General features: G+C 45.5%; 1 protein-coding gene across 8 annotated transcripts in view; it reads right to left on the reverse strand.

Moving 5' to 3' along the window:
• PAX7 (paired box 7) overlaps positions 1–14,213 on the reverse strand; it is a 104,966-nt gene that overhangs the window by 36,990 nt on the left and 53,763 nt on the right. For all 8 annotated transcript variants that reach the window (XM_040533977.1, XM_040533973.1, XM_040533975.1 and 5 more), the window contains exons 7-8: positions 4,852–5,017; positions 4,017–4,216 (exon numbers count right to left, since the gene is read on the reverse strand). In XM_040533977.1, coding sequence (XP_040389911.1) covers positions 4,017–4,216; positions 4,852–5,017 — 366 coding nt within the window. The remainder of the gene's footprint in view (positions 1–4,016; positions 4,217–4,851; positions 5,018–14,213) is intronic.

Genomic DNA, 14,213 nt, shown 5'->3' on the forward strand with positions numbered 1-14,213 from the left:
TGATTTTACCACTACAATGAGCCACTTGTCATAAACCTTACAGCAGCCACAGTGAGAGGCGAGTCCCAGCTAGCAAAGATCTGAACTTCAGAACAGTTGGATGCAAAGTTTGTTTTGCTGTCAGTGTGAAGCAGGACCTGGCTAAGTGTCTCTTGGTGCCTGGCCTTGCTCTAGTTGGATTTGACAGGTATTCTCAGATAAAAGGGAAACGACTCCTCAGTGGGACGAAAATGAGTTGGAAATGTTTAAAAGGTATTCATGAAATCCCACCCATCTCTACACACACGTTTTTTTACAAGCTACTCTGTTCCAGTGCTGTGAGAAATGGTGAGACAGAAGCTCCAGGGCCAGAAACCACCCACTGGATGACTGCTACTTCTGGTTCTCACCCTTTGTATTTAGCTTTGCTTCAGGCCTGTATCTCTTCGCTAAGTTTTGGCACGGGCATCAGCCAGCCAGGAGGCAGCTACCAGCCACAGCCAGGCCAGCTGAATCTGTGACAGCTGCTGCTAACCCACACGACCTCTGGGGAGAGATGGGGACCTCACTGCTGCATGCTCTGGCTCCCTGGTACTGAGCTACTTTCTGCTAATCTGTGACTGCTGCAGCCACTGAGTGCACCCTGGCAGATGTGAGGTGACTCATCTGGCTGCAGCTGGCCAGCCCGTGACATGCACATTCTCAAACAGGCTGCACTCAGAGCAAGATCTCTTTCCTACAAAGGCTGTCCCAGCACGAAGCAATCTGAAATAACTGCTCAGGTTACCCTGAGGTCTCTCACTAAGATCTGGGAAGGAGTAGGGCATGAGGGATCATGCTAGGTAGCCGTTTCATTGTGTGGGACTCTCCTTTGCACAACTGAGACAGTGTTCTTAGGTGAAGTAAAACATCATCATGGGATGAAGTAGCTGAACTTCCCAGCTGACTTCTTGCTCCTTGGCAGTCTCAGCTCTGGAATAAAGGCACAATAGCCTCTAAACTGGAGCAACTAGATGTCACTTCTGAGAAGGGCTTTAGAGGTCCAGGAGCAGAGCAGGACAAGGCACAAAGCTGTGCATGCTGCAGGCTGGAAAACAAGCAAGAAACGTGGCCATTTCCCACATGAAGTTTGGGTAGAACTTTCAGCAACGTCTGCCCTTTCTGTCAGGAGGGGGAGGACTGAAGTGCATGTGGGGGGAGCACACCGAGACTGCAGAGGCCGAACGTAATCCCCTTTTCTCTGTTGTGGGAATGGAAATGCCATGCTTCTCCTCTTGAATTTCAACTGCCAGCATCGAGCCTGTCTGGTGGATTCTGGCCGGGACACCCAATCCCAGGGTAACTGGATAGTGTGCTGAGCGGCAGCAAATGCTGGGAGCTCTTGACCTGGCAGGCCCCCACCCCCTTGTCAAACAGCAAAGAAATCTCCCTCCTGCTGCTGCTGAAGGATGAAACCAGAGAACTGTCTGTTTGCAGCTCTCAGACAAATTGCCATCATTTGAAGTTTCCATTTTTTTCTACCTCCTGAACACTCTCCTTCCCTGTGGTTGATATTTACCCCTGCAGAGAGCAAACAGATACCACAGATACTTGCTCAGGAGAATGGGAGGGTTGAGGTGCTATGGGCTTTACCTGTAATGCTGTGAAACAGCTGAATCGTATTTAGACCTCGCAATACTTATACACACCCCACTATATAGATGAGGATACTTCTGTATTTCTCGCATGCCTCCACTAGGAACAGCAGAGAGCTTAGAAAGGCAGGAAGTTGGCAAGATCAGTAAATATAAAGCACTCATAAAATAACCTGGGTTAGCCTTTCCATGCACAAAAGAAATAGAAGAATTTATATGCTGATATCTTGGACCTCGCATGATTAGAAGCATTAGGGAAATGGGAATCTCCCCTTCTTGGGGGTGCAAAGCTCTCTTTTCTTCAGGACCGCAAGATAATGTATCCTCTCTTTCCCATACAAAGGGCTTATTGGCTCAGGACTCTATCATCCCCTACTCTGAGCCTGGGGGCAGGGTAATTTGGGATAGGGATAAGCACAGAAAAAGCGTTGGTCTGGTCATTTTAATGAGTCTCTCACTTAGCAAGCAGGACTAGTAAGTAGGTGATGAACCCACAGAAATGGAAATTGCATGATGGACTAGTGTTTGTGCAGCTTATCACATGGATCTCATCCTTAACTTATTCTTTGGTGCTAAATTGCACTTGTGAAAATCTGAATTAGTCATGTGCCCTGGACTATCTAACCTGCAGCCTGCCTTTGAATTCCATACCATATGCTCATCTCCCAAGCCTAGCGCTATTAGAAATCCCTTGTCATAAAGATGTCTCCCTATTTCCCCACAAATTACACTGTTTGAAGCAATATTCAGTCCCGTGCCAGTCACACTTTACATTTTCTATCTTATGACCATTCAAAGCTAGAAGTGGGATTTTTATACCGTTTCAGAGAAGCTGCAAAATTTCCCTCTTTCCATTGACACTCAATGTTTGTTTTCACACTTGAGAGATCACAAGATATTGGACCTTAAAATCTATATACCTCTGTGATGTCCCCATTTATTGGACTCCTCTCTAAACAGTTGTAGCCTTTTCATTTCAGATACCTACCTCATTTCTCCTGTAGTTTCAAATTATTTTGTACTTCCTGTCTTAAATAGTGTTACTGGCCACTCTGAAACAACTGCTACAGGGCACTTCATATGTCTCCATATTTCACAAGTGACCGAGAACAAAAGCAAAACACATTTGGTACCCTTCCAGGACAGCAGACACCACACGAATACAAGTCCTTGCTGTTATTTTTTAGTGTGCTTTGTTGCACTTAAAAGGAAATGTGTATTTAGAAAATAGATTACATCAAGTAAACCAAAGAGAAGATTAAAGGCTCTATCTAATGAGGTGACAAAATATTAGAATTCTTATTCCAGGATGGTGATAGAGAGCAGATCTAGTGTGGGCTGTATTCTCAGCTGGTGCAAACCCCGACATCTCCATTGACTTCAGCAGAGCTCACCATCTGAGAACATAAGTCTGCTCCCATTACATACACATAGCACGAGCTCTGCTCTCTGTACTCTCCAGACCTGCTGATGATGGAAGACTTAACCTCTCTACACTGCTGAGGCTTGTTTCTCTGTCACGTGCAGCATTGAGAAGCCGTGCACACAACTGGCAGCAATCTGATAAAACCTGGGGACAGGGCCCCTCAGAAGGCAGCTGGGCCAAGCCTTGGCGCTCTATTCTGAGCTCAGGCAGGGATTTCAAAAACAAGGGTGTGATACATGGGGAGGCCGTGGATGTTGCCTGATATCCTTAAAACACACACACACACTCCATTTTTTACACCAGCAGATGCACGTGAAACGTATCTTTCCTCCTTTAAAGCTTACCTATACCTCTTATTCTGATCTTGTGGAAAGCATTTAGCAGAACTGATTACATGACAAAATATTTCTCAAAACTAAATCCCTGATCTACAAATCCTTATGTTTTGAGGAAGCTCAGATCCATGGCATTTTCACAACTAGTGGCTTTCCAAGTTTCAGCCAGACTTGGACAAGCTGGCTCCAACTAATCTCTAGATCAGTGGTCCACAAATCATGGCCTGCTTCTAACGAGTCTGCAAAAAGTAACTGAGAAAATCAAGCTTGCTGCCATTAGGCTAAAATCTACAAATGAAGGGCCCACACCTGCACTGGAATTTTTCTGGAGTGCTGAGAAGACAAACACAAAAAAATGCTCTATGTCATGCTGTTTGCAATTACAGTGTGCTATCCTGAATACAGGAACTAACAGGATACAAATGCTCTGGCAGTATAGTGCTGAGCTCAGGATAGATACTGCCGATAAACAAATTAACTAATTGTTTTAACTAGGCTGCCTCCAAGAATTCCTGACAATAATAATAACTCCCTTGTTAACCATAATTCATTGTGATTGCCTGAAGTCTGCCCTGCTCTCAGAGGATCTGGACCAGCCAAATACTGTCAGCCAAAGAAAGAGAATGGAAGCAGGTCACATACCTGTGGAGAGAGGCCATTGCTAACAGGATTCATGTGGTTGGCAGGAGCTGCAGCATTCATGAAACTGTCTGAGTAGCTGGAGAAGCTGTGTCGGGCCCCATAGGCAGAGCCGGTGTCGGCAGCAGCGGCTGCGGCAAGCCCTCCCTGGTGCATGGTCGATGGTGGCAGGGGCTGGGGTCTGTGCACAGTGCTTCCCCCATCTGCAGAAAGATTGTTCAAAGGTCAACAGTCATGGGGTGGTACAGCTGGCACTGCGCAAAGTACATGCGCAGTACAGCGTGCACTGCACTGCATGGACTGGTAGTTTGGCTGTCCTGATCTCAGCTTCTGTGTCCTACCATCAGGGTGCTCCAGGTGAACACAAACATGACACGTTGACAGCACAAAATGTGCAAACCTGGGATGAAACATCTGAATTTTCTCTTATTTTTCCTCCAGACCAAGGGTGCAAATTCCTTTGTAAAGGCCAAGGCCAAAGCCAGCTAGAATTAATTAGCAATACTCCTAGTTTTATCCAACTAGAAAGGGAAGCCTATACCATGCTCACTTCGGACTGATATGCTCTTCATTTCAAAGCTGAGCAGAGCAACAATCATGAGACACACTGGTGTAGCGGAAAGGACCATGAGACAGTGGGCAGGCCAGATCTGCCTGCTCTCCAGAGGAGAAAGCGGAGTTTCCAATGACTTGAGGCAAAAGCTGGCCTCCCCAGCTAAAGGAAAACCACCTACCTATTACAAGAATCTAAGAGGAATGTCACGAATCAGAAAAGGAAGTGCCCATGGGATGAGGTAGGGCAAGAGGAGAGGAGCAGTGCAGGTGAAGGGGTGCTCACCTTGGGAAATGGTGGTTGTTGGGTAGGTGGAGTCCGGCAGTTGGTACGGGGGCAGAGTTGGCATTCCTGTGGGTGGGAAGCCCCCTGGCAGCAGGTGGTTGAAAGCCGCGAGTTGGTTCGCTCCCGCCTGTTTGCGCCATCTCGCTCTTCGGTTGCTGAACCACACCTGAGACAGGGACAGGAAAGAGCACGTGTGACTCACTTGGAGCAGCTGTCCTATCACGCCTAGATTGGTAATGCATCAGATGGAAAAGCATCCTGAGTTACAGCACTGGCCAAAACCAGGTTCAATTTGCTGCCTGACATTGACTTTGAGGATGTTGGTCTCTGTTCCTTAGTTTCCTTTCTTTCAAATGACAATACTACTACTGCTCTGTGTCCTGGGTGAAGACACATGCATTTAATATTGTGAAAGATACTGTTAGGAGCATGGGAGGGTGCTATCAGCAGTAGGGTGAGACGAAGAGGAAAAATTTAGCTTGTGTATTCTGAGACAGTCCATACCAAATAGATGCATTGCTACCACCTGGCCATTCTGCCTTGTTATCTGACAACTATGTGAATTATGCTGAAGGATTATGTACCATAATAGCAACACGGCTGCACTGTTAGGAGGGATAAATAGACAGATTAGCATCATGGTTTCTATGTTAGACAAGCTAAATAGATAGAACCAGACCGGAGGGAATACAGGTTTTCTTAGCTTCTCTGTACTGCAGCAAATCACTGTTGTCTGTATGCTAAGACATGCTCTCCTTGCAAGAGGCACTGCAGTGTGCACTAGCATTGTACTGCAGCCAATTTAAATCTCCATGCATTAAAATAAACTCAGTATTAATGCATGTGCAAAGCCAAGCTCATGTTTCCTACAGTGCTACTTTACTTGTAAGACGCTAGGAGAGATTTTTCTAAATGCATTTGTCTGCCCTGATGTGTTTTATCATGGACAATCTTCCTTTTGGATAGTGGAAAGGGCTTCTCAAGCTGTCTCTTGGGCTTGGTTTACTTTATTTAATCAGAGAGGCTCTCAGGACCGATCTCTGTTTGGGGTTCAGAAGTATGTGGATAAGCTTTCAAGCCAGATGAGAATGCAGCTGCTGGACTTTGTGAGGCCTAAAGGGCTAGGAAACATGATTAAATTTCACAGCAACAAGAAAAAATGGAGCAAAAATCAAGAGTGTAAGACATTCAGGGAAAAAAAAAAACCCTCCATCAGGCTTCCAAGCTGCTCAACGTCAGATCAGAAGCTGGGGTTACAAGGGTTTGAGGCACTGCAATCCAAACTGTCCCCACATCTTGTGAACCAAAACAAAACTCTCTTCCCTAAACATAATGGAATCTGAGTCCAATGCTCCTACAAAATCCAAATCTCAAAGTGGGAGTCTTTCTCTGGCCTTTAAATTGAGTCCCTCTGTAAATGCTCACTTCTTAGCTTGCCTTTTTCTTATTGGCACCTGTGGGTATGTATATTCACTCAACAAGGCAACGTGTTTTCATTTAGAGATTCTCATTTAATGGAGTGTTGGCTCCAAGTCCACACGCGCTGCAGTGCTGCTGCAAAAACAAGCATATGGTGAGCTTTATGCACAAATTTCTTTGAGGTTCTCTGGATCACAATCTATTATTGCTCTTTGGACATGTTATTCATCTAACTAGTGTGCTTTAGAAACAGTTTGATTCAGCCCCGCTAATGACAGCTGTGTGCGACCTGCTGGCGATGGCCTTGTCCCGGTCAGTCCTTCAGTTCTTGCTGTTATTTACATCCATGCACAATGAAAACAAACAAAGAAAAAAGCCCAGTTTTCTTTGGAGGAGCTCATCTAAATTAACCCCCCCTGAAATGTATACAGTGCTGATGTCAGGTCCTTGGCACCCGATGTGTCTCTTTACAGACCTGTTCGTACTGCACTGCGCTACTGAAGCAGCATAACCTCTTAGCACCTTCCAAAAGCGTGACAGAAATAGGTCAGCTTACATCCGATCTGCATTGATCAACAGAGTCCATGCAGGTCAGAATCTCTGTGTTCATTTTTGGCACCATAAGTCGCTAGCAAAATCTAGGACAGAGTTAGGGAGAGAAAAATGAATGAACATCAAGGTCTGTAGCACTTTATAACATTTTTACACAGCCCAACACATGACACAATTTCTAGGAGCAGTGAGCAGCACAAATAAATAACCTTTCGTTTGCCCTGCTCATAAAAAGCGAATGGTCCTGTCCTTTTCTCACACGTGCAGGTATTTGTTAATTCATGCACATTGAGGATGCACTACGTGGCTCCTCCTCTCATATAATTTGCTTTCACTTGCACAGTTAAGGACATAAAAACTTGCCAAATATTTCTGTTAACTAGAACACCAGGAGATATATATACCTTCTCTCTTCATAGAAAAGGCCCTGGCCTGCGTCTGGAAGAGCTCCCACTCCAACAAAGATCTCAGTGCTGAGGACAGCATCAAAAATTCAAATAACCAAGGAGAATACATAACCAAACAGCTATGAATCCAGGAACTGGGAGGAAAGAGAAGATGAAGTCCGAGAAAGTAAAAGCCATTCTGGTGATTTCTGACTCTTTCCCGACATCAGAAAGGGTGGGAAAGTTCCTTTTTATAACCAAGAGCCAGATGTTGGCAAATCCACTGGGGATTAGAAGTTCAGAAGAAACATGTGGAGTGAGAAGGTCTAGTATAGGACAGGGTTCTCCAACAACATCTCCACGCGTACTCTGGTTTCCCTGTGGTGGTTTGTCAGTCGGCTTGGCTAACATATGATCAAAACACAACTTCGGAGAGATTTGCACTGTATTACATTACACCACATGAGGTTAGTGCTGCCCATGCACCAACACACGTATTTGCATAGCGTTAAAATTCACACCAGTGTTTATGACTCTTCCCATCTTGCTTCTCCACATCCACTTGAGGGTGCAGAGCTGCTTTATTTTATTTTATTTTATTATTTTATTATTTTGTTTTATTTTATTTATTTTTTATTTTTTATTTATTTATTTTTGTTTTAATTTTATTTTATTTTATTTATTTTTAAGGGAGATAAAAGGATACACTGGATCCTTTTACAGCCAGGTCGTGTTGACCAGAAAGGCCTCTGCAGGGGCCATTCTTGGGGTGCCCTCCAAACTTCAGTCTGCAACACACAAGGGCATGGGAAGGAAGGAGGGAATGCTATTTGGCATGGCATTGGACTACAACCAGAGAAAAAGTCAGTTCCTAATTATACTATGGGCTCCTTATATGACTTCAGGAAAGCTTTGCTTTTCCAATTTGAAGTCAGTGGAAATATTACTGCATTCAATAAATTTTGGTCCTTACACAGTCCATGCATCAGGTTACAACTTCTACAGTGAGGATAAAACCCACGTTTTCTCACATTTTAATTTATTTCAAGAACCAACCACCTGAGTCGGAGGCTCTCATTAACTGCTGGTATGCACCACACCCAGCACAGTGAGATCTGTGTCTCAGCTGGAGCATCACAGCAAAAGGAATAATAAACAATAACGATAGTAAATACATTTGCAACCAAATGTGATTCACAACTACATGCTGCAGTGCACTGCTTCCTAACAGAGCCTGGCTGGAGAACGCAGCCCCAAATACACTGAAACCTTCCACAAAGAAATTGATAGGATTTATCTTCCCGTGCAGAGGAAGGGGCATTTCATGGCCCAAACAGGTTGATTCTGCCCCTTACTTATAACCCACAGAAAAAAAAGCAGATACATTCCAGCTAATGACGTTAGCAATTCTTTCCCTTCCCCCGCCTTAAAGGTGGCTCAGGCCTTTATGCTTATAAATCATTTTATTGGTAGTTAAAATATAGAGGCTAAAGCATCTAACTGTAATGCGAGGCGCACTTCAAAGGGAACCTGCTTTCATTTCACAACAGTTAGGGTTTTATCAGCCACTAAAGATTCCCCCTGCCAGAGGATACTGTTACACCATGTTAAGCCCAGGGTGAAGGCTACGTCTGCTAAAACCAGACTGGTGGGAAGAAGATGGGAAGGGGAAGAAGTTTTGAAGCTGCTGGTCTGCCTGTGGAGATGTTGTTCGAGAGGCTGCTGGGGCGGAATTGCACAATTATGGTTGTATGCTGGGACCAAAGCAGCCAGCACTTGCAAAAAGGGCTGTGTGAAGAACCCAACAGCAGAAAAACTGGCACTGCAGAAACCTGCTGCTTCTTAACAAGACAAGTTCTTCGCAATCATCCCTCTGTGCATAGCAAAGAGATCTCGTGCTGTTTAAATATGCTGCTTGCCAAAGGTATGGCAGTATAATACAGGTCACTGAAGGCAACAGTTCATACCTGCTAGAGATATTTGGGGCTTTTTTCCCTGTGAACTGGCTTCCAAAGAATGCATTATATAGACAGGAGATGTGTTACATACACTGCTCAGCTCTACTGAGGGCAAGCGCATAGATATAGAAGTGCCTGCATGGAAAACAAGCTGGGATTATGTCCTAGCAGGTTCTTCACGTTCCAGCCATGCCCAGGGCCCAGACAAGACCTGGGTTGCTCACTGTGCCATGTGCTATGCTAGGACAGCAAGCCAGCAGGCTGCTACAACGGCCGCGATTGCCAGCTACGTGCTGCAGAACATCACTCAGTCATACCTGCACCATCCCCTTCCCAGACGGGAGAGGGAGGCACGGAAAGACTACGAAACCTCTTCAATTCATCATCTGCCTTGCAGAACCAGCTGAAGAGCACATCCTCCCAGTCAGAGTGGGTTTGGGGCAAAGGTTAGCACTGGTTCTTATTTAACATGAACACTTGCACCCAACCCTGCCAAGGGCTGGCCCGAGATGTTCCAGCCACTTGTTCTCAACCAGCAGAACAGTGGAGAAGGGCTGCAGAGACAGCTGCCTGCCAGGATGGGGCTGGACTGAATTATCCCTGCAGCCGCTGAGATATGGGTCAGCTCCCACAATTTGTCAGACAAGGAGAGGAAAGGAAGGTCAAAAAGAGCCTCCTGTGGGAAAGAAAGCCTGTTGTGTTCCTGCTCAGCCTAATCAGGACTCGATGTTGGAGAAAGATGGATGGGATAAATGAGCTCATAAATGGAAACAGGGATGGAAAAGCCAAGCCGTGCCCTTGCTCTCCAGCAGAATGGAAGGGATGCAACATGTGTTTGCTTTCACAGGCCCAAGAGGCTGCAGAAACCAGGTGGAAAAGAATCATCCATCCCAAGCAAGCACACAAACTCCACCAGAATCTGATGAGGTCCCTCCCCAGGTTGCATGGGGGAGGCTGTGCCAGATCAGGTTCTCCCCTGCAGCAGGGCAGGTCTCTGCAACGCCTCCTCACCTTGTCCACACTATCATAAATGCTGCAGACCCTGGGCTTTCCAGGCGGCTGATGCAGTAGGCTTTCAGAGAGAGGAGCTCTAGCAGCAGCACTGATGAGAGACCCAAGGTAGTTACAGCTCCATCCTAATGTCTTCCCAGGCTGGAAGGGCCAAGACATTACAGTGAGATGGAGTCCTGCAAGGCCCTACAGCAGTTTAGTGATGCCAGGTGCTAAGGGGTGCAAAAAACAGACATCAGGGACATACGAGCATCATCAAGGCTATTGAGATAATTCCTTACAAAACAAGAAAAAAGCCCCTAGCAGTGCACAGATTTTAGGCACGCAGATTTTATCTGTGCGTGTAAGGATACAGCAGTATCTGGTGACACTTTGGCTCAGTGCCCAAAACACTGAGCCTCTGTCACTTGTGGGTGATACGGTTAAGATAAGTATTAAACAAGGTTAGTGGAGCAGAACAAATGATTCTTCACAAATGAGATTATCCAATGAATTTAGCCTATATTTCTCCTGGCATATCCCTGTTCCTGAAGGTGTTAGCTATTTATAACATTCTTTTGAAGAGTTTGAACAGTTTCTGGTAAGTGCATTTTTTTTGCAAACTGATTTTTATTAAACAAACCATTGTTGGCAGTGAAATATTTCATTATGGCACAAGTTACTTTACTCTTGCAATATTATTTATAGCCTTTGAGTAGTTATCAATGAATTAGTTGTGACATAAATACTTCCTCAACCAAAAAGCCATCTCTACCTTTAAATGATCACCACAGTACGAACACCTTGTAACTGCTAACAGGTTGCATCCTCCAGACATGGAAACAGGAGGCAGAAAAAATGGAGCAGGTCAGTCTGTACACTTCTGTGCTGAGATATCCTGTCTAAGCCCACGTTTGAACTCATGGATTCACATCTCCAAACCCAGCGCTGCCCAGCGATACAGCTTTACCATTTACTGTTATGAGGAAGTTCATACTTATAAATATATATATATATATGTATAATTGAATGAAATAGCTATTGGATTCTGAATGACTGTTTGCTGATGCTATTGCATTTTCCAGATCTATTTTTTACATACTGTTCTTCTCAGTGATTACTTCAAGTTGTAAGAGAAAATTCTGTTAAATGAACATAATGAGAAATAAAACCTCTGTTTTATTTATCTGCTTATCTTTATAAACTCTGTGTCTGAGGGTGAATGGGACTTGTGGAAGCCTGAAGACATCTGGATGACTTCAGTGCTGCCATGAAGCAGCTGCAAGACTGCACATTTTATGAAGTGCTCTCTCTGCACTTGCTTCTTAGATGGCCCAGTTTTAATGGTGTTAGAGTTGCATTTAAACATTTCAGAATGGGCTTTGATGTTCACACCTCACTGAAGTGAATGAGATGTTGGGAAGTAGATTTCCTACTGCTGTTGTTTGTCTGGATATAGACTGGGCTTTAGCAGCAAACCAGCAGCACACTGAGTTACATTATCAAGTTACATTATCATTTCTTTGCAAAAGAAAAAGCTATGAGCCTTGAAAATAGCTTAAACACTATGAGAAGGGGCTCAAAGCTTAACAAACCCTTGCAATGCCTACCCCTGATTATTATAAACATTCTCCATTATTGACCAAGCTGAATCTATTACAGTGGTGCCCCAGTAAATAGAAAGCCTCCTTTGCTGGGGAGGTTGAGAACAGCCTGAGCGCCATGCGTGCTGGCTCACGTGCTCACTTCACCTGGCACACACTAGGCAGCAGCTCTGCTAGCATCAGAGCTTCAGCGCAGGGCAGATGAACAAAGCGTGTGAGAACCATTTTGGTCCACCTTTGTTGAACTGGAAATTTTGGGATAAAGGTTCTCCTCATAAAACCTCTCAGAGGCCCTGTTTGTTTTTAATACAATGGGACAGACACTCTGCTGCTATAAATCAGTGCAACTTCACTGACTTCCATTTAGACCAGCTGAGTGCGCAGTGTTACACACAACGGTTTCATCCAAGGCACTGGGACCTAGTTCATTGCTTTGGCCTCTGGGCCCTCTTGCCTTTGTAAGAAAAGTAAATCGTTACCACATTGTTTAGGCGATCCCCTTTTCAGCTTGTGACCGTGAGGGTGGCAGTTCTGCTCCTTGGTCCAAAGCAGGCCAAGAAAAGCAGAATAGGACAAACAAGCAAAACCCAGAACTGACCTGTCTGAATCTCAACACCAAAACTCGTGATTTTTCCTAAAAACCACTTTTTACTGTATCGAATAGATTCCTCCATCTGCAGCAGCCAGCAAGCTCAAAGGAACACTTTCTGACATAAAGTACTCCAATTGTTTCCTACAGATTCCCTGCCCCACATATACAAACCAAGATGATCTGGTCAAATTGTGCAGCAAGTCCTGAAGTTTGTATTCATTCCTGTTGATTTCAAGCAATGTTTTGCTAGAAGGACTACAGGATTAAGTTTATCATCTTCATCTTCAGTAAATTTCATGCTTAATGAAATAATGCTGACTCTCTCCAGCAAGATGCCCTTAAGGCTGACACAGCTGGGACTTTGTCCCCCATGAGTGGGACATTTCTATTTCCAAGGGTGCTGGTTACTGTAATTCTCCTACAAATATCAAAAGTGCTCTTTCTTTTCTAAGGAAGCCCACAGATATGGGCAAAGGATGTGCTCACAATTCCAAGAGATCACCTCTGGCTTTAACAAAATTTAGGTCAAAAAGGACTTGCCACTGCAGTTTGGATATCTGAAAATTTACTTTACAGTTTGTTTTAATTTATTTTTTTCTGTAGCAAGTAGATGGATTGAGGGCTTATTTGGAGGATATTAGCCGGGCCAAGTGTGCCGTTGGTTACTCAGCAATCCAATTGCATTTCTGTTTATAATTCAGGCTGGAGGGATGTGAAAGAACAGCAGCAACACTGTGAGACATCCAGCACCGATTCGCTAAGCGAATGCAAACTTACAAGATGGGTTGTACGGGGCTGGTTACCAACCTCTCCCTCTCATCATCAGCATCCTTCTGTAGCAGGATCTCCCTTAGACGCAAGAGGGAAGCATCCAGACCCTCCCTGCCATCTCAGCAGCATTCAGCCCTTGCTGGCTTTACCTTGCAGAGCCGCTTCCTTTCAGCTGCCTGGAACAGCATGCTGCCCTCACCCTGACCTCCCTCGGGAGCTGGATGCCGCTTGGCACCGCGCCGTGGGTCTCTCACCGTGCCTGGCCACACGCACCGGCAGCACTGCTGCGGTTCTCACGGGCCAGCCACCGCAGTGCCAGGGGCTGTTCTCGCGGCAGGCCATCTATCTGGGCGCTCTGGGGCGCGAGAGTGCGGTTGGCCCCATGCCGTGGAAAAGGAGAGTGCCAAGCTAGGCTCTGCCAACGAGAGCTCCAGCTCCCAGCTCCTCCGCGCGGCCTCTCAGTGCCCCAGCTGCTGCCAAAAAAACACGGGGCAGCTGTTGTGTCATAACCTCATCGCAGCTCTCTTCACAAGAAATGTAAACGAGCCGGACCCTCAGGAAGAAAGAAAACATTCCCAGCCGACCTTTAAGGGAGGGGGACTGCCTCAGAAGAGCCAGTTTGGACACTTCTCAAAGAGTCTGGGAATCCAAACACCAGGCAAACAGCATTAGGCTCCAGCAGCTTTTCATGACTCCAGCCTATGCTCAGAGCTAGGGGGAGCCTGGCTGTCACCACACCATCCTTCCACACGATGCCTTCATAAAGCACCATCTCAAGGGCAGGCCTGTGACCGCAGGGACAGCTGGTGAAAGCACAGGGGTCCCCACTAGCACAGAGCAGAGAGAGTTGAGAAGTTCCCATGAAATCCACGTAGTTTCTGCATAGCCTGCAGAGAGCTGCTGGGAAATGGGGGAATGGTGGTTTGAGCTTCTTCACACTGAGAACAGAATTGCTTTGTGAAAAAATTTCAAGCAAAATGGAATGGAATTTCTTTTCTGGTGCTCCATTTGGCATGTCTGAGCCGCTGCAGCACGATCTAGAATATGGCTGTTTACTACAGTTTGAAACTGTGTCATAAAATACATATTA

The sequence above is a fragment of the Cygnus olor genome, chromosome 21 (assembly GCF_009769625.2).
Source record: "Cygnus olor isolate bCygOlo1 chromosome 21, bCygOlo1.pri.v2, whole genome shotgun sequence".
Classification (NCBI taxonomy): Eukaryota; Metazoa; Chordata; class Aves; order Anseriformes; family Anatidae; genus Cygnus; species Cygnus olor.